The sequence below is a fragment of the Chiloscyllium plagiosum genome, unplaced genomic scaffold, assembly GCF_037043375.1.
Source record: "Chiloscyllium plagiosum isolate Xiang-an unplaced genomic scaffold, Cpla_swu_hap1 HiC_scaffold_12, whole genome shotgun sequence".
Lineage (NCBI taxonomy): Eukaryota > Metazoa > Chordata > Chondrichthyes > Orectolobiformes > Hemiscylliidae > Chiloscyllium > Chiloscyllium plagiosum.
This window is the reverse complement of record NW_028270150.1, coordinates 81,247,870-81,268,057: the sequence shown is the minus strand read 5'-3', so window position 1 is coordinate 81,268,057 and position 20,188 is coordinate 81,247,870. Positions and strand designations below refer to the sequence as shown.

General features: G+C 53.7%; 1 protein-coding gene across 1 annotated transcript in view; it reads right to left on the bottom strand.

Annotated features, from left to right (window-relative positions):
• Positions 1-17,529, bottom strand: part of LOC122554993 (gamma-taxilin-like) — an 87,915-nt gene extending 70,386 nt beyond the window's left edge. The window contains exon 1 of the mRNA XM_087992979.1: positions 17,394-17,529. Coding sequence (XP_087849105.1) covers positions 17,394-17,453 — 60 coding nt within the window. The 5' untranslated portion in view covers positions 17,454-17,529. The remainder of the gene's footprint in view (positions 1-17,393) is intronic.
• Between the last annotated feature and the right edge of the window lie 2,659 nt (positions 17,530-20,188).

The following is a 20,188-nucleotide window of genomic DNA, read 5'->3' as shown; positions in this document are numbered from 1 at the left end:
TGAATGAATTGCAGTGGGTCAAAAGGCAACTCACCACCACCTTCTCAAAGTAGAATTAGGGATATGTAATAGACACCTATATCCCATGGAATGAATTAAAAAAAAACAAGCAGATCAAGGCTATTCATGCATTTCAAAGAAATCAAACCAATCTTTAATTTGCATTTTCACAAATCCTATAGGTTGCCAGACCTTCAGCTGGACACCTGACACAGATGGGCAGAACTCCTCAAACGGTCACACCCTCCTCAATAAGCACCGAGAATTGTCTCACTGCTGGGAGGGGAGAAGGTATTGCTAAAGACATTGCAGCAAACGCAGAGTTAGGTCCTTGAAGGTTGGTGCAAACTTCCCAAATCCCAGATAGAGGTTTGATGGACCTGCAAACATCAGATGCATTTCTAACAGGAGACAGGAATGGCAGCATGCCAGTGAGCTCCTCAGATTTACTCTGTCCTTAAATCAGACCATTGCTGAGCCTCATGTCAACTCCATATCCCTTCAAAAATCTTATCCAATCTATCCACCTTTCTGACTCAGTTGAAAACTCCAATTGTGCTACCATTCGCCAACTAACAAAAAAAAGTACTACAAAACATCAATGAACACAGAAATATTGTTTGATTCTTAAGCAGCTCTGCTTCTCCCATTTAAAAAAAGCTGCTGTTTCTTTCCAATACCACAGAACACAAGGAAGTCACATGCCAACAGGCTAAGCAGCACACGCCATGGCTGGCAACTTAACAACTCCAGAAACAATTCAGATCACTGCCAAAGCGAGTGCTACAGGTAGTGCAGGTCATCATAGCTTCAAGTGAATCTGACTGTTTAAGAGCTTCAGCCCATGGACAGCTTCCCCCAACACCATCAGAACTATTTCATCACACCATGTTCTTCATACACCATGTGCCTTGTCCTCTTAGCAGCATAAGGCAAAGTAACTTTCAGTCTGCGTTCCACAAGCTCTATTCAATTAAACCTTCCTTTCTGAAAATAACAAGACTGGAATGCCTGCTGTTATGCACATGTTAGGCAATGCGATGGATTGAATTTTGCTGTCACTGACAAATAAATATTAGTTGCCCATTATACTTGCATTCGGCCAGAGACTTTCTATGGATTTTGCCATGGACTTTACTATAAGTTAGTCAAAATGATGTGGTGCCCTCTAGAGGATCTAGGATGAGTGAGAGCCTTAATTAAAGCCTTAACCAATCAGACTGGAGAATCTTGCTAAAGGCACCAGTCTAATCTGGGAAATGTAAGTTTAGAAAGTGAATTCAACACCAAATCAAGTTAAAGCGAAATTAAAATGGGATTGAGGAGGGTAAAAAGACAAAAAGTTCTCAACAATATGTCTTAAACGATAAACAAATCTGAAAGAATGAGTCTCTACATTTATAAACTTCGTCACTGTCACATGGTCAGTTTGACAGTAACAAAGAGGTAGCATACCATTAAAAATTCACTTGGATAAGCCCCAGCTTATTCCAATGAGGTTAGGGTCATTTTTTCACTTAAAATCTGGCAAAATATTTTTTCGAATCGGAGCCACAGTCACAAGTAAGTTATGCAACCAGTCACTAAGAGCACAGTATGCTCATCAACATTTTCTACCCTTTCAATGTGTACCAGCATCCTTTATAATTGCAGCATCTCCCCAGGTTCTTCACAAAAGTTTACAGCAACATCAAGTTAAAGAAGCTACATGGACAGGAGACTAAATGTTGAATAAAAGAGGAACTGAGGGAAAGGTTAGAGAATTTAGGAAAGGCATTTCTGCCCTTTTACAGATCATATAAATAAAAAAAGGTCTTATTACAGCAACAATTAGATTTTAGTCTGGACTACATCAAAAAACAACTTTAGTAGTGATGATGTGGAGGTGCCGGTGTTGGACTGGGGTGGACAAAGTCAAAAATCACACGACACCGGGTTATAGTCCAACAGGTTTATTTGAAACCACAAGCTTTTGGAGTCTGAGGAAGGAGCGAAGGGCTCCGAAAGCTTGCTGTTTCAAATAAACCTATCAGACTATAACCCGGTGTTATGGGATTTTCAACTTTAGTAGCACATTGCTAGCATCTTCCATGTCTATATGGAGCGGCTTCCACCTCTGCCCCATACATTTTGGTTACTGTCACAGAAACCCCACTGGCAGAAATTGAAATCTGAAATTATAAGCAAAGACCCAACATCTGCATGCTAAATTGCAAATTAGCAGGCAACAGGTTTCAATTCCTGATTGAGAGCGACATCAATCTTCTTCCTTCCTGAGCCGCCAACTTTATAAAGATTATTTACAGTTGTCAAAGAACTACCACAGTAATTTTTTTCTCAAGCTCATAAATGGCTCAGGTGTTATCTTTTCCCAGGTACTATGTTGTTTAGAGAACCATGTGAACCACTCTTGATTTCAAGCCATAAGCTTAAACAAATTATTTAATATTATAGGACCGAATAACCAGATGTGTTCTGTCTTAGCTGCTTCCAAGGAAACTGTGAAAACATAATGTAGCTCATCTCAAACTCTGATCTTGATTTTGTTCTGCTCACTGCACAGCCATAAAATTGCAGTTAACTCCCAATTTATTTTCAAAAGGCACCACAAAAACAGGGAATATGAAATATAAACACTCAGGCAGCTGGGGCATTATAATAGCAAGTTTGGAGAATTAGTTAATGGATAGAAGGAGAGGATACTTTATGCATTTTCAAGTCAAAAGTCTGACTAGGGAAATGCCACAACAATCAGCACTGAGCCTATCATTATTTGCAATCCACATTCATGACTTAAATAAAGAGGTTGAGAGTCATGTATGGGTAGTACCTCTATAACGCAATGGTTGTGTTCTTGTGCAACCCTGTATTATAGAAAATCATACATTAGAAACAGTGCTTGAAGTGTTGTGATGTAATCGTGTTACAGCTAACATACATTTTTAAAGTTTGCACTTTAGAAACAGTGCCACCAATTCTTAAATTGCGGTACAGCTAATTCACCTTGATAAAACACATGTTATCGCAGAACAACCTGTATCTATGTAAGCTAATGATACAAAGCTCAGTATCATTCCTGTGAGGAGAGCCAAAAGACTGTACTAGAGATCTTGCAGTTGAAAAAAAGTGGACAACAAGGTGGCAGATGGAGCACGATGTGGGGCATGAGTGAGAGGTTATTCACTTTGGTAATAAAGAGCAGGAAAGCAGAATTTGTTTAAAGTGTGAAAATGTTACGAGTTCACATTGGGATAAGGACAGGGTTCTTCAGCACATTAGAAAATGTCACCACCTTTGACCAGAATACCCAGGTTCAAATCCCACCTGCCCCAGAGGTGTGTCATGACATGTCTGAGCAGGTTCATAAAAAATAACTGCAATAACAAGGAAGTTGAGCTAACAATTGCACAGGACTTTGGTGAGGTCACACCTAGAATGTTATGTGCAGTTTTGGTTTCTATATCCAAGGAAGGTTATATTTGCCTTGGAGGAGACACAGCAAACATGCACTAGGCTGATTGCTGGGATGAGAGATGTTCTATGATAAGTGGCTCAAGTAATTGGGTCTATACTCCCTCCAGTTTAGGGGTGTTCGGGGGAAACATTCCAAAGGGGACTGAAGGGTAAACACAGAGGCTGTTTTCTCCAACCGGGAAATTTAGAACATGACTCTCTTAGTCTCAGGATAAGGGATCCAACATGTAGGATGGAGAGGAGAACTTTCTTCAGGGGGTTGGGAAACTTCAGAATGATTCACCACAGGGGGCTGTGGCTACCCAGTTGATGCACATAATCAAAACTGCTCTTTCACACTCTTGGGCAATCTGGGGACTTGAGGACGGAAAGTGTATCTGACGCAGGTAATCAGCACTGATCACAATGAATGGAAGAGCAGACTCAGGCGACTGTATGGTCCCTTTCTATGCAAGAGGACCTGCCTCATTGGATTACAACGCAACAGGTATGTGGGATCACTGAAAAAGCTTTCACCATTGCAGTGCATTAGATCTGTTTCTACTATGACCAAATATGATCACTTGATCACTACTTTCATTGGGAACAAAGTGGGGGAAATAAAGAGAATAAAAGTTTCAAACCAGGGAAAGACTCATTTTGCAAAGCTGAGGTGCAATTTGGCAAAAGTGGATCGGAAGTAGGTACTAGAAAGTAAACCTGAGTCAGAGTGGGGGAGGCATCCAAGAAGAATCAAATATGTCCCCATGAAGACAAACAGATGTCCCTCACAAATCCAGACACCTTGGATAAATGTGAACAAATACATAGAGTAGAAGGTGGTTAAAAGATCAGAAAGAAAGTGGACAGCCCTCTCAAGCTATGGAAAGAAGCTACCGGTCTAAAGATGGTGCTGCACAATGGACCCTGCACTAAAATAAAAGTTAAAAAGCATTCATTTTATTTTGAAGTTTATCTCGTTTCTTCGCAGCAGCCTTTCTCCCTCTCCCCCTGTGGTGTCCCCCATATACCAACAGCCCTCCCAACACTCAAAGGCAAAACACAGGCTGCCTCAGAGTACTAGCCTCCTCATCCATCTCTGGTTCAGGCCTCTACCCTGAAGAAGGGCCTGTGCCCGAAACGTCAAATCTCCTGTTCCCTGGATGCTGCCTGACCTGCTGTGCTGTTCCAGCAATAAAGTTTCAACTTTGATCTCCAGCATCTGCAGACCTCACTTTCTCCTCTACCCTGCCCAGTGCAGGCCTCAGCAGGTCCACTAATGTGCTTTACAGAAGGAAATCTGTCATTTTCATCTGGTCTGGCCTACACTTGACGCCACAATTACAGAAATCAGGTTAACCCTTAACTGTTCTCTGGTTAATTAGGGATCCCCTAAACAATTAAAAATAATCACTAGACCTGGAAGAAATGCATCCCAGGCTACTAAGAAAGGCAAAGTAAAAAATAGAGAAGACACTGGCCATCATCTTCTCTAGCTGCAAGCCTCAAACTAAAGGACTGCTAAAAGTTACATCATTGTTTAAAAAGTTATGACAGAACAGTTTGACAATCCAACCAGCTTAGCATGTGAGTTAACAAATTACTGGAAGAAATTGTTATCATATAAATTGTCATTTGAGAAGCACAGGTGACTAAAAGGCAGTCAGCGAGGATTTGATAAGAGAGGGTTGTCTCTGACTAACTTGATTGTATTGTTTTAAAGCACGTAACAAAGGAAGTTGAAGAATAAAAGTAATCAACCAGTATTTTAACAAGGTTGCCATCAAAGAAGCATGAATGACAGACTAGTCATAAAATTAAAAGCAAAAAGAAGTGGAAAGTTGGATTAAAAATTCATTCAATTGCATGAAGTAGAGTTATGGTCAACGGATGTTTTTGTGAGTGGAGGGATAGTTTTGGTTGAGGTCCTGCACAGATTCAATCTTGGGTTTCTGGCTGTTTGTGCAATGATCTGGACTTAAATGTAAGCAGCATTATTAAGAAATATTCATAGGATGCAAAAATTGGCCACATGGTTGTTAGTGAGAGAGAAATGATGAGACCAACAGACTAATCAAGTGGGTAGAATAGTGCTAAATAGAATTCAGTCCACAGAATTGAGGGGTGATACACTTGGGGAGAACAAACAATGCATGGGAATACACAAGGACCAAAAACCAGAGGAACAGAAGAACCCTGAAGCATTTTTGCACAGATATCTTCAGGCTGCAGGACATGTCACTCAGGATTTCAAGAGGGTATACAGGATACTTTCATTTTTTTGCTCACGGTCTCCAGAATAAAAGCTGGGAGGTTCTTCTCGAGCTATAGAGAACGCTGGTTTGACAGCAGCTGAAGTGCTCCATACTGTTCTGCTCATGCCATTACAACCAGAAAGTAATTATTGAGAAGAGGCACTATAAAAATGTATTGGGACTTTGCAAGGAATGGAGCATTTTGGCTGTGAAAAAAGACTGGACAAGTTGGGGTTGTTTACCTTGCAAAAACAGGCATTTTAAGGGAGATTAAAGGAGGCTTGAAAAATTACTATGGATCTTGATGCAGTGAATAGAAAGAACTTACTTCTATTTGTTAAGGGATAAGTGAGCAGGGGACAGAAAGGTGCTATAATCTGCAGAACAAAAGGTGGAAGGCAGGAATTAACTGGATTTCTTTTCTAATCAGCTGGTGCATGATGGGCCAAATGGTCCCCTCTTCTCTCATGAATCTATTATTCTAACATTAATGAAAGTCTCCACACTGCAGACTAATGTATTCCATGTTGACTTCTCATGTTGATTCTATGATCTTAGATACATGGACATCATGCAAACTGATGACATACAATAGCTTGTGCAATGCACCAATTGAGAGATTTACTATTTAACTACGTTTGAAGTATAACTCTGAATAAAAAAGCTCCTCATTTGATTTTCAAAATATTAAAACACAATCACTTAATAACAAACCAACTCACTTTACACATTCTTGGGTGCAAGATTTATTTAATGATTGGTGCCTATTGTACTGGAACGTATAAGACTGTTTTCACATCACTTAACAGGGATAGGAGCTTTAAACAGAGTTAACACAAGCTGTCACATAAAATAAGGAGCTGTTGATTCAGGAAACAAAGCAATACTGGATTATATACAAAGTGCAAATCTTCTTTAAAAATAGAAGGTGTGGAAATTAAAGGTAGTATACCATTAATTAAACTTAATCTGGTTGGCTATTTACATATCCCCATTCCCAATTAGGATTCATTTCCAGCTGTTTATGACTGCTCAACATTGTTTATTGCGGAGGCTAAAAAAAGGCTAACATTGTGAATTAAAAGCTTATGGAATTTCAAACGTGCTATCATAATAAAGACTCCTTCCCCTCCCCACCCACACCTCCAAAAACAATTAATTACCGGAGAACAAATACAGAGTCTGGGGGATAATACTTTTACTGCACCTTCACATCACACATGTATTTGATATAATTCCACATTCAGAATCTGGGAATACATAAAGTCACAATCCATCTTGGCAATAGTCACAGTGAAAATTCTTCTGTCCTATCAGGAATGCTATTCTGGTGACTGAATCGACAGCTGTAGATAAGGGTTGCAGGTTGTCTGTGTAATTAGGACACTAGGTCAAATTTAAGCTGTATAGATGCTGCATAAGACAATGATGTATGAAGCTTGGTTCCATTTCTGATCATGGGCTGAACAGTAATAATGTACAATAACAGACTATTCCAGGCACTAGGAATTCACGAGTTGATATTTATAATTATTTAATCAATCAATCAATCTGAATGACCTCTGGCACATGTGGGACACGAACCCAGACCTCAAAAGTAAGGGCACTACGACTGTGCTACAACCTAATTTATAGTCATAGAGGTTTGAATGCAAGGCATTTTTAAGAGGGTAACCTGACAAAATACTTAAGCCTTAGGTAATATTAGGAACAGTAACCAAAAGCTTGGTCCGAGAATGTAATGTAAGTTCCTGATGTTGGTGGACCAGCAGCTAACAGAGATAAATGAGTACAGGGGTGATTGGCTAGGCAGGATGCAACGTGAATTATGATGTTAGCAGGGTTTTGAGTGAGTTTAAGATTGTGGAGGATGGGAGACAGCCAGAAGAGCACTAGAGCAGAAGAATCTGAAGGATGATCATTTCAGCAACAGACTCGACAATGCAGAGACAGGCAACCTCACCATTAAAGAAAGGTGAGGTGGCATCTGTGATAGGTTATGGATCTGGAAGCAAAATCTAGCATCAATGATGACCCTGAGGCTATACAGTTCCAATCATAGGATTCCAAGAAGGAGGACAGAATCAATAAGACAGTAAGCTTTAATGGAGGGCAAGCCAAAAACAATGGTTTCAGTTTGAGTAGTTAATAGGAAGCAGACAAAACAAAATAGGCAATGGAGGCATCAGGATAGATGAGGATAACATAAAGTTAGCGAGCTGTTGACATGGAAACCAATTCGGGTTGAACAACATACATTGACCTACCCAGTGAAGCGGAGAAAGTGAGGACTACAGATTCTGGAAATCAGAGTAGAGTGTGTGATGCTGGAAAAGCACAGCAGGTCAGGCAGCATCAGAGACACAATACATTCGCTCTGCATTGTGTCACTGACAATACAGTGTACATGAAGAATTGGAGGGAGGCCAAAGGAAAGGTGTGGATAAAGGAAGATTAGCAAAGCGAAGCTTCTTTTCTTTGACTTGAAGTGACCTTCTAATTATAGTGTCTTGAAAATGCAGTACAAGGATACTGACCAAAGTAGCCTTTCAGTATAAAAGTAGAATGCCAACATTAATTGTGTGCTCCTGTCCTGGAACTTGAAAACTGAACCTTCTACATAAAGAGCATGCTACCAACGCAACCAATGTGACAATTCTGTTATGTTCTTGAATTATCAACATTGTACACATAGCCGTGCAGAAACGTACTTTGCTTCATATTCCCAACCACATATATCTTGCCTTTGTCTAGAAACATTGATTTTACACTTAGATTATTTTATTGCAGAACATGATCCACAAAATGCAAGTCATTTGGATTTTTAGACATCCAAACAAAATCAAACCACTGTACAACAAAAGTACCAACTTCAGATATTAGCATAATGCTGGATTTAGTGTACGGTCATTGCTGTTCCATGATCTTGTCTTCACAATATGCATACAATTATAGATATAAATATGTAGGAAAATCTTACAACACTCTGCTGAAAATCACATAACAGCTCAGTCCTTCTGGAATTGAACCACAATTGAGAACACGCGTTCACGTCATTTTGTTTTTTTAAAATTGTCTTATAATCCAGTTTCATGAGCAGAAACATCGATTGCTACAGAGCCAGCACAAACATTTGTGCACCTACTTACTAATTTTGTGATTGTTTTACTTAATTAATGCTGACTACACGTTTCACCAGAAACAAAAGTCTTGGATGATATGACATGACCACATGCCAAGTTGATTATTCGAGAGGAACATGTATTCAACAGGCATGTAAGTATACAAATTATCAAACAGACGTGTAAGGAGGGAAACATTCAAAAATATTGGAATCTCCTTTCAGAGTGCACTTAGATACCTCTCGTACCTCTTAGAAAATTTGTGGTTTAGGGGCACATGTTTGCTCTCCAACCCCTTTTTCCCCTTTTTGAAGATCCACAAGGTTGGTTCCCAATCCTGTCAGAGCTGGAGGTCAATTAAAATGCCTAGTGTTTTCAGACCATGTTAAGTCATCAGATGCTTCAACATCCACAGCAGAGCTCAGAGGCACAGGACTGGCTCAGCATTTTTCTTAGTGTCTACATATAGTGGTCCTTGGCCAAGCCAGGGATTTGTTGAGAGAAGTCCCATTAATTGCTGAGCTCAGACAGGTTCAAAAAGGGACTGGCTCAATCTACATATGTATTAAAAAAATCAGGAAACAGTAATTCAGGGGATAGTATTCAGATAAGAAACTTCATTAAAAGATATGCAACTGTAATTCTTAGGAGGCTTTGACCTGTTCTATGCAATACATTAAAAATGCCTCAGTGGATTAATATATTTTGGGGCATGTCTGGAGTTGAATGCCTGAGGATGATACAGATCCTTCAGTCCAACGTATCCAAGCCAACCAGATATCCTAAATCAATCTAGTCCTATATGCCACCATTTGGACCACATCCCTCCAGACACTACTTATTTTTATACCCATTCAGATACTTTTTAAATGCTGTAATTGTACCAGCCTCCACTACTACCCCTGGTAGCTCATTCCAAACAACACCATCCTCTGCCTGAAAAAGGTGCCCCTTAGGTGCCCTTTGAAGCTTTCTCCTCTCACCTTAAACCTATGCTCTTTAGTTTTGGAGTCCCCTAAACTGGGGAAAAGACCTTGACTATTCACCCTATCATGTCCCTCAAGATTTTATAAACTTCTGTAAGGACACCTCTCAGCCTCCGACATTCCAAGGAAAATAGCCACAGCCTATTCAGCTCGAACCCTCCAACCCTTGCAACATCCTTGTAAATCTCTTCAGAACCCTTTCATGTTTAACAACACCTTTCCTATAGCAGGGAGACCAGAATTGAACACAATATTCCACATGTGGCCTAACCAATGTCCCGTACAGTCACAACATCACCTCCAAATGCATATACTCAATGCACTGACCAATAAAAGCAAGTATACCAAACTCACTGTCTATCTGCAACTCCACTTTCAAAGAACTATGAACCTGCACTCCAAGGTCTTGATTCGGCAACACCCCTCAGAACCTTCCCATTAATTGTATAGGTCCTGCCCTGACTTGCCTTTCCAATTGCCACACCTACATTTATCTAGACTAAACTCCTCTTGGCACTCCTCAGCCCACCTGATCAGGCCTGTAAAAATATAACACAGGCCTCCAGTGATTCACCACAATTCCCAGATCTTCATCCTGTCTCAAAAAGACAATTCTACATACTACAGACATGACTGGAGTCTCCACAACTCAAATTGTGTTGGAGGAGCTCAGGCATCATCGGATATTTCTCATGTAAACTGACAAGGTCCAGTAACAGCAATGACAGTCTGCAGATCGCAAAAATCAATATCAACAGTATCCTTGGACACACAGCACCGTTTATGGCCCAATACAGTTACTCTCAGCAGTAACTTTGGAAGTGGAAATGGTTCACCACTGCATCTGCAACTATCACTAATTTGAAACTTTATTTGCCTATTTTAATTGCTGCGCCAACTTATTAAAAAAGGCATACTTTCATAAACTAACTTGAATACCAACATGAATACAACCAAATGGCAAAAACTCTGAACAGACTGATGCCTTACTGCAACCTCCAAAGTCAATCTTTGTCCCAGTATCAAATTTAAACTCTGTGTGGTATTTATCTTCTGCATAAACAGGTGATTTTCTGCTTCCACCTCCCTCTCCACCGCCAAGAGAAGCATGCTTTGCTGTGTTAACTTGCAGATCCCGTTCAAGTGCTAGTCCACGCTGCAACTACAGCACAGTGACAGGCCCTGGAGTGCGAGCGCAACCAAGGCACGTAAAACACACACAGAGACACCTTACCTTCCACACCAGGCTGGCGAGGAACGATACACCACTGAAAATGAATAATCTAGACAGACATGGTTCATGTGGACAAGATGGAATAAAACAATGTTCTGTATCCTGATTGCTGCTCAGGTATGAAGAGGAGCCCCCCTGCCCTAGGGGTAAGGAGGAGGAGAATGGGGGTTAGGGAGGAAGTAGGCCTGAGTACAGTAAGCAAGGAGGGCGCAGCGTTGAGGGACAGGCAGGTGTTAATGTCAATAAGTAATATGTCAATTAATGCGCTGATGTGGATGGGAGGTGGGGAGGTGAAGGGTTCGGGGGAATGAAGGGTTCGGGGGAATGAAGGGTTCGGGGGAATGAAGGGTTCGGGGGAATGAAGGGTTCGGGGGAATGAAGGGTTCGGGGGAGGAGAGTGGCGGGGGGAGGAGAGTGGCGGGGGGGGGGGAAGAGTGGCGGGGGGGGGGGAAGAGTGGCGGGGGGGGGGGAAGAGTGGCGGGGGGGGGGGGAAGAGTGGCGGGGGGGGGGAAGAGTGGCGGGGGGGGGAGAAGAGTGGCGGGGGGGGGAGAAGAGTGGCGGGGGGGGGAGAAGAGTGGCGGGGGGGGGGAGAAGAGTGGCGGGGGGGGGGAGAAGAGTGGCGGGGGGGGGGAGAAGAGTGGCGGGGGGGGGGGAGAAGAGTGGCGGGGGGGGGGAGAAGAGTGGCGGGGGGGGGGAGAAGAGTGGCGGGGGGGGGGAGAAGAGTGGCGGGGGGGGGAGAAGAGTGGCGGGGGGGGGGAGAAGAGTGGCGGGGGGGGGGAGAAGAGTGGCGGGGGGGGGAGAAGAGTGGCGGGGGGGGGGAGAAGAGTGGCGGGGGGGGGGAGAAGAGTGGCGGGGGGGGGAGAAGAGTGGCGGGGGGGGGGAAGAGTGGCGGGGGGGGGGAAGAGTGGCGGGGGGGGGGGGAAGAGTGGCGGGGGGGGGGGAAGAGTGGCGGGGGGGGGGGGAAAGAGTGGCGGGGGGGGGGAAGAGTGGCGGGGGGGGGAAGAGTGGCGGGGGGGGGAAGAGTGGCGGGGGGGGAAGAGTGGCGGGGGGGGGAAGAGTGGCGGGGGGGGGGGTGGAAGAGTGGCGGGGGGGGGTGGAAGAGTGGCGGGGGGGGGGTGGAAGAGTGGCGGGGGGGGGGAAGAGTGGCGGGGGGGGGGAAGAGTGGCGGGGGGGGGAAGAGTGGCGGGGGGGGGGAAGAGTGTTGGGGGGGGGGGGAAGAGTGGCGGGGGGGGGGGAGAAGAGTGGCGGGGGGGGGGAGAAGAGTGGCGGGGGGGGGGGGGAAGAGTGGCGGGGGGGGGGGGAAGAGTGGCGGGGGGGGGGGAAGAGTGGCGGGGGGGGGGAAGAGTGGCGGGGGGGGGGAAGAGTGGCGGGGGGGGGAAAGAGTGGCGGGGGGGGGAAAGAATGGCTGGGGGGGGGAAAGAATGGCTGGGGGGGGGGGAAAGAGTGGAGTGGGGGGGGGAGAAGAGTGGCGGGGGGGGAAGAGTGGCGGGGGGGGGAAGAGTGGCGGGGGGGGGAAGAGTGGCGGGGGGGGGGAAGAGTGGCGGGGGGGGGAAGAGTGGCGGGGGGGGGGGAAGAGTGGCGGGGGGGGGGAAGAGTGGCGGGGGGGGGGAAGAGTGGCGGGGGGGGGAAGAGTGGCGGGGGGGGGGAAGAGTGGCGGGGGGGGGGGAAGAGTGGCGGGGGGGGGGGAAGAGTGGCGGGGGGGGGAAAGAGTGGCGGGGGGGGGAAAAGAGTGGCGGGGGGGGGAAAAGAGTGGCGGGGGGGGAAAGAGTGGCGGGGGGGGGAAAGAGTGGCGGGGGGGGGAAAGAGTGGCGGGGGGGGGAAAGAGTGGCGGGGGGGGGAAAGAGTGGCGGGGGGGGGAAAGAGTGGCGGGGGGGGGAAAGAGTGGCGGGGGGGGGAAAGAGTGGCGGGGGGGGGAAGAGTGGCGGGGGGGGGGAAGAGTGGCGGGGGGGGAAGAGTGGCGGGGGGGGGAGAGTGGCGGGGGGGGGGGAGAGTGGCGGGGGCGGGGAGAGTGGCGGGGGGGGAGTGGCGGGGGGGGGAGAGTGGCGGGGGGGGGGAGAGTGGCGGGGGGGGGGGAGAGTGGCAGGGGGGGGGAGTGGCGGGGGGGAGAGTGGCGGGGGGGGAGAGTGGCGGGGGGGGGGAGTGGCGGGGGGGGGGAGAGTGGCGGGCGGGGAGAGTGGCGGGTGGGGGGGGGGAGAGAGTGGCGGGGGGGGGAGAGTGGCGGGGGGGGAGAGTGGCAGGGGGGGGAGAGTGGCGGGGGGGGAGAGTGGCGGGGGGGGAGAGTGGCGGGGGGGGAGAGTGGCGGGGGGGGGAGAGTGGCGGGGGGGGAGAGTGGCGGGGGGGAGAGTGGCGGGGGGGAGAGTGGCGGGGGGGGAGAGTGGCGGGGGGGGAGAGTGGCGGGGGGGGAGAGTGGCGGGGGGGGAGAGTGGCGGGGGGGGGAGAGTGGCGGGGGGGGAGAGTGGCGGGGGGGAGAGTGGCGGGGGGGAGAGTGGCGGAGTGGGGGGGGGAGAGTGGCGTGGGGGAGAGTGGCGGGGGGGAGAGTGGCGGAGTGGGGGGGGGAGAGTGGCGGAGTGGGTGGGGGAGAGTGGCGGGGGGAGAGAGTGGCGGGGGGGAGAGAGTGGCGGGGGGGAGAGAGTGGCGGGGGGGAGAGAGTGGCGGGGGGGAGAGAGTGGCGGGGGGGAGAGAGTGGCGGGGGGGAGAGAGTGGCGGGGGGGAGAGAGTGGCGGGGGGGAGAGAGTGGCGGGGGGAGAGAGTGGCGGGGGGAGAGAGTGGCGGAGGAGGGGGGAGAGAGTGGCGGAGGAGGGGGGAGAGAGAGTGGCGGGGGGAGAGAGTGGCGGGGGGAGAGAGTGGCGGGGGGAGAGAGTGGCGGGGGGAGAGAGTGGCGGGGGGAGAGAGTGGCGGGGGGAGAGAGTGGCGGGGGGAGAGAGTGGCGGGGGGAGAGAGTGGCGGGGGGAGAGAGTGGCGGGGGGAGAGAGTGGCGGGGGGAGAGAGTGGCGGGGGGAGAGAGTGGCGGGGGGAGAGAGTGGCGGGGGGAGAGAGTGGCGGGGGGAGAGAGTGGCGGGGGGAGAGAGTGGCGGGGGGAGAGAGTGGCGGGGGGAGAGAGTGGCGGGGGGAGAGAGTGGCGGAGGGGGGAGTGGCGGAGGGGGGAGTGGCGGAGGGGGGAGTGGCGGGGGGAGTGGCGGGGGGAGTGGCGGGGGGAGTGGGGGAGGGAGTGGGGGAGGGAGTGGGGGAGGGAGTGGGGGGGGGGGGGGAGAGTGGCGGGGGGGGAGAGGCGGGGGAGGAGTGAGTGGCGGGGGTGGGGGAGAGTGGGGTGGGGGAGAGTGGGGTGGGGTGGGGGAGAGTGGGGTGGGGTGGGTTGGGGGAGAGTGGGGTGGGGTGGGTTGGGGGAGAGTGGGGTGGGGTGGGGTGGGGGAGAGTGGGGTGGGGGTTGGGGGGAGAGGGGGAGAGGGAGGGAGTGGGGGGAAGAGGGAGGGGGAGGGGGAGGGGCACGAGGGGTGGGGGACGGGGGCGTGGGACGGGGTGCGGGGGCGATGGGGGAGACGAGGCAGCGAGGACGATGGGAGGGACGAGGCGGCGGTGACGATGGAGGAGACGAGGCGGCGGGGGAGGCGGGGGAGACGAGGCGGCGGGGGAGACGAGGCGGCGGGGGAGGCAGGGGAGACGAGGCGGCGGGGGGCGGCGGGGGCGGCGGGGGAGGCGGGGGCGGAGGGGAGGCGGGGGCGGCGGGGACGAGGCGGCGGGGACGAGGCGGCGGGGGCGGCGGGGGCGGCGGGGGGGACGGGGATGCGGGGGGGACGGGGATGCGGGGGGGACGGGGCGGCGGGGGAGACGGGGCGGCGGGGGAGACGGGGCGGCGGGGGAGACGGGGCGGCGGGGGGGACGGGGGCGGCAGGGGGGACGGGGGCGGCGGGGGGGACGGGGGCGGCGGGGGGGACGGGGGAGACGAGGCGGCGGGGGAGACGGGGCGGCGGGGGAGGCGGGGGAGACGGGGCGGCGGGGGAGGCGGGGGAGACGGGGCGGCGGGGGAGGCGGGGGAGACGGGGCGGCGGGGGAGGCGGGGGAGACGAGGCGGCGGGGGAGGCGGGGGAGACGAGGCGGCGGGGGAGGCGGGGGAGACGAGGCGGCGGGGGAGACGAGGCGGCGGGGGAGACGGGGCGGCGGGGGAGACGGGGCGGCGGGGGAGACGGGGCGGCGGGGGAGACGGGGCGGCGGGGGAGACGGGGGAGACGGGGCGGCGGGGGAGGCGGGGGAGGCGGGGGAGGCGGGGGAGGCGGGGGAGGCGGGGCGGCGGGGGAGGCGGGGGAGACGGGGGAGACGGGGCGGCGGGGGAGGCGGGGAGGCGGGGCGGCGGGGGAGGCGGGGGAGGCGGGGAGGCGGGGCGGCGGGGGAGGCGGGGGAGACGAGGCGGCGGGGGAGGCGGGGGAGACGAGGCGGCGGGGGAGGCGGGGGAGACGAGGCGGCGGGGGAGGCGGGGGAGACGAGGCGGCGGGGGAGACGAGGCGACGGGGGAGACGAGGCGGCGGGGGAGACGAGGCGGCGGGGGAGACGAGGCGGCGGGGGAGACGGGGGAGACGAGGCGGCGGGGGAGACGGGGGAGACGAGGCGGCGGGGGAGACGAGGCGGCGGGGGAGACGGGGGAGACGAGGCGGCGGGGGAGACGAGGCGGCGGGGGAGACGGGGGAGACGAGGGAGACGAGGCGGCGGGGGAGACGGGGGAGACGAGGCGGCGGGGGAGACGGGGGAGACGAGGCGGCGGGGGAGACGGGGGAGACGAGGCGGCGGGGGAGACGAGGCGGCGGGGGAGACGGGGGAGACGAGGCGGCGGGGGAGACGGGGGAGACGAGGCGGCGGGGGAGACGGGGGAGACGAGGCGGCGGGGGAGACGGGGGAGACGAGGCGGCGGGGGAGACGGGGGAGACGAGGCGGCGGGGGAGACGGGGGAGACGAGGCGGCGGGGGAGACGGGGGAGACGAGGCGGCGGGGGAGACGAGGCGGCGGGGGAGACGGGGGAGACGAGGCGGCGGGGGAGACGGGGGAGACGAGGCGGCGGGGGAGACGAGGCGGCGGGGGAGACGGGGGAGACGAGGCGGCGGGGGCGGCGGGGGAGACGAGGCGGCGGGGGAGACGGGGGAGACGAGGCAGACGGGGGAGACGAGGCGGCGGGGGAGACGGGGGAGACGAGGCGGCGGGGGAGACGGGGGAGACGAGGCGGCGGGGGAGACGGGGGAGACGAGGCGGCGGGGGAGACGAGGCGGCGGGGGAGACGGGGGAGACGAGGCGGCGGGGGAGACGGGGGAGACGAGGCGGCGGGGGAGACGGGGGAGACGAGGCGGCGGGGGAGACGGGGGAGACGAGGCGGCGGGGGAGACGGGGGAGACGAGGCGGCGGGGGAGACGGGGGAGACGAGGCGGCGGGGGAGACGGGGGAGACGAGGCGGCGGGGGAGACGGGGGAGACGAGGCGGCGGGGGAGACGGGGGAGACGAGGCGGCGGGGGAGACGGGGGAGACGAGGCGGCGGGGGAGACGGGGGAGACGAGGCGGCGGGGGAGACGGGGGAGACGAGGCGGCGGGGGAGACGGGGGAGACGAGGCGGCGGGGGAGACGGGGGAGACGAGGGAGACGAGGCGGCGGGGGAGACGGGGGAGACGAGGCGGCGGGGGAGATGAGGCGGCGGGGGAGATGGGGGAGATGAGGCGGCGGGGGAGATGAGGCGGCAGGGGAGATGGGGGAGACGAGGCGGCGGGGGAGATGGGGGAGACGAGGCGGCGGGGGAGATGGGGGAGACGAGGCGGCGGGGGAGATGGGGGAGACGAGGCGGCGGGGGAGATGGGGGAGACGAGGCGGCGGGGGAGATGGGGGAGATGGGGGCGGCGGGGGAGATGGGGGCGATGAGGTCTGTTTACAGACTTTACCCGGACAGTGAGGCCACCTGCTCCCAGGGTCAGAGACCCCCTCCCCCCTGGTCCACGTGAGGCGCCCGTTTCCTTCCACCGTCACCATTATTTATTTGTTTATTAATTAATTAATTAATCCGTTCACCTCCCGGGAAGTCACCCCTCTATCTCCCCCCAAGGGGCGCGGGGCCTGGGCTCGGTGTTGACCCGGGGGCGGGGGGAGTGAGGGGTCTGTCGGGAGCCTGGCTGTTGCGGCCCCGGGCCCCGGCTCTCCCTCTCCCGCCGCCGGTTTCCCTGACGTTTGTTCCATGTGGAGCCGGCGGGCCCGGGTCCTCTCCTCTGCCGTCTCCCTCCAGCCCGGGCCGAGCCCCCTCCTCCTCCCGGCCTCAGCCAGGCCTTGCCCGGCCCCTCTCCCCCAGCTGCAGTGCCCTAAGCCTCCGCACACGCTTTACCTCAGGGTCGTCCGCCGTTAAATCGAGCCTGCTCGCCTCCTGTACAACCCGTGTCGCCATGATGTGACGGAAGTGAATTGGAGGGAGGACGGAGGGAGGGAGTGACAACAGCCCCGAGTGAGAGCGTCTGTGAGAGGGAGGGAGGGAGGGAGGTGTCTGCCTGCCCAGAACAGCAGCAACATCCAGCTCCCTCCCATCATACCCAGCTCCCTCACATCTAACCCAGCTCCGTCACATCTAATCCAGCTCCCTCACATCATACCCAGCTCCCTCACATCATACCCAGCTCCCTCCCATCATACCCAGCTCCCTCACATCTATCCAGCTCCCTCCCATCATACCCAGCTCCCTCCCATCATACCCAGCTCCCTCCCATCATACCCAGCTCCCTCACATCTATCCAGCTCTCTCACAACATACCCAGCTCCCTCACATCTAATCCAGCTCCCTCACATCTAATCCAGCTCCCTCACATCATACCCAGCTCCCTCACATCTATCCAGCTCCCTCACAACATACCCAGCTCCCTCACATCTAATCCAGCTCCCTCACATCATACCCAGCTCCCTCACATCATACCCAGCTCCCTCACATCATACCCAGCTCCCTCACATCTAACCCAGCTCCCTCACATCATACCCAGCTCCCTCACATCTAACCCAGCTCCGTCACATCATACCCAGCTCCCTCACATCATACCCAGCTCCCTCACATCTATCCAGCTCCCTCACATCTAACCCAGCTCCCTCACATCTAACCCAGCTCCCTCACATCTATCCAGCTCCCTCACATCTATCCAGCTTCCTCACATCTAACCCAGCTCCCTCACATCATACCCAGCTCCCTCACATCATACCCAGCTCCCTCACATCTAACCCAGCTCCCTCACATCTAACCCAGCTCCCTCACATCTAACCCAGCTCCCTCACATCTATCCAGCTCCCTCACATCTATCCAGCTCCTCACATCTAACCCAGCTCCCTCACATCTATCCAGCTCCCTCGCATCTAACCCAGCTCCCTCGCATCTAACCCAGCTCCCTCACATCTATCCAGCTCCCTCACATCGAACCCAGCTCCCTCACATCTATCCAGCTCCCTCACATCTATCCAGCTCCCTCACATCTAACCCAGCTCCCTCACATCTATCCAGCTCCCTCACATCTAACCCAGCTCCCTCACATCTATCCAGCTCCCTCACATACCCAGCTCCCTCACATCTATCCAGCTCCCTCACATCTATCCAGCTCCCTCACATCTAACCCAGCTTCCTCACATCTATCCAGCTCCCTCACATCATACCCAGCTCCCTCGCATCTAACCCAGCTCCCTCACATCTATCCAGCTCCCTCACATCATACCCAGCTCCCTCACATCTATCCAGCTCCCTCACATCTAACCCAGCTCCCTCACATCTAACCCAGCTCCTTCTCATCTATCCAGCTCCCTCACATCTAACCCAGCTCCCTCACATCTAACCCAGCTCCCTCACATCATACCCAGCTCCCTCGCATCTAACCCAGCTCCCTCACATCTATCCAGCTCCCTCACATCATACCCAGCTCCCTCACATCTATCCAGCTCCCTCACATCTAACCCAGCTCCCTCACATCTAACCCAGCTCCTTCTCATCTATCCAGCTCCCTCACATCTAACCCAGTTCCCTCACATCTAACCCAGCTCCCTCACATCATACCCAGCTCCCTCACATCATACCCAGCTCCCTCACATCTAACCCAGCTCCCTCACATCTACCCAGCTCCCTCACATCATACCCAGCTCCCTCACATCATACCCAGCTCCCTCACATCATACCCAGCTCCCTCAATCTATCCAGCTCCCTCACATCTATCCAGCTCCCTCACATCTAACCCATCTCCCTCACATCTAACCCATCTCCCTCACATCTAACCCAGCTCCTTCACATCTACCCAGCTCCCTCACATCATACCCAGCTCCCTCACATCATACCCAGCTCCCTCACATCATACCCAGCTCCCTCACATCGTACCCAGCTCCCTCACATTGTACCCAGCTCCCTCACAACATACCCAGCTCCCTCACATCGTACCCAGCTCCCTCACATCGTACCCAGTTCCCTCACATCGTACCCAGCTCCCTCACATCTAACCCATCTCCCTCACATCTAACCCATCTCCCTCGCATCTTACCCATCTCCCTCACATCATACCCAGCTCCCTCACATCATACCCAGCTCCCTCACATCATACCCAGCTCCCTCACATCACATCCAGCTCCCTCACATCTAACCCAGCTCCCTCACATCTAACCCAGCTCCCTCACATCTAACCCAGCTCCCTCACAACATACCCAGCTCCCTCACAACATACCCAGCTCCCTCACATCTAACCCAGCTCCCTCCCATCTAACCCAGCTCCCTCCCATCTAACCCAGCTCCCTCACATCATACCCAGCTCCCTCACATCATACCCAGCTCCCTCGCATCTAACCCAGCTCCCTCGCATCTAACCCAGCACCCTCACATCATACCCAGCCCCCTCACATCATACCCAGCTCCCGCACCTCTATCTAGCTTCCTCACATCTTATCCATCTCCCTCACATTTTACCCATTCCCCTCACATTTATCTCTAAGCGTACCTTTAGTCAACCTGTTCAAATATTATCTCCAGGACATGGAAGCAGCATGGAACGCAGACACTGAAAGTCAGAGTTGGTAAGATGTCAAGGCACGGCAGGTCAGGCATCGTCAGAGGAGCAGAAAAGGCAACAAAAGATCTCAACCCTTCATTTCGTTGAGTCTCCTGCTCCTCTG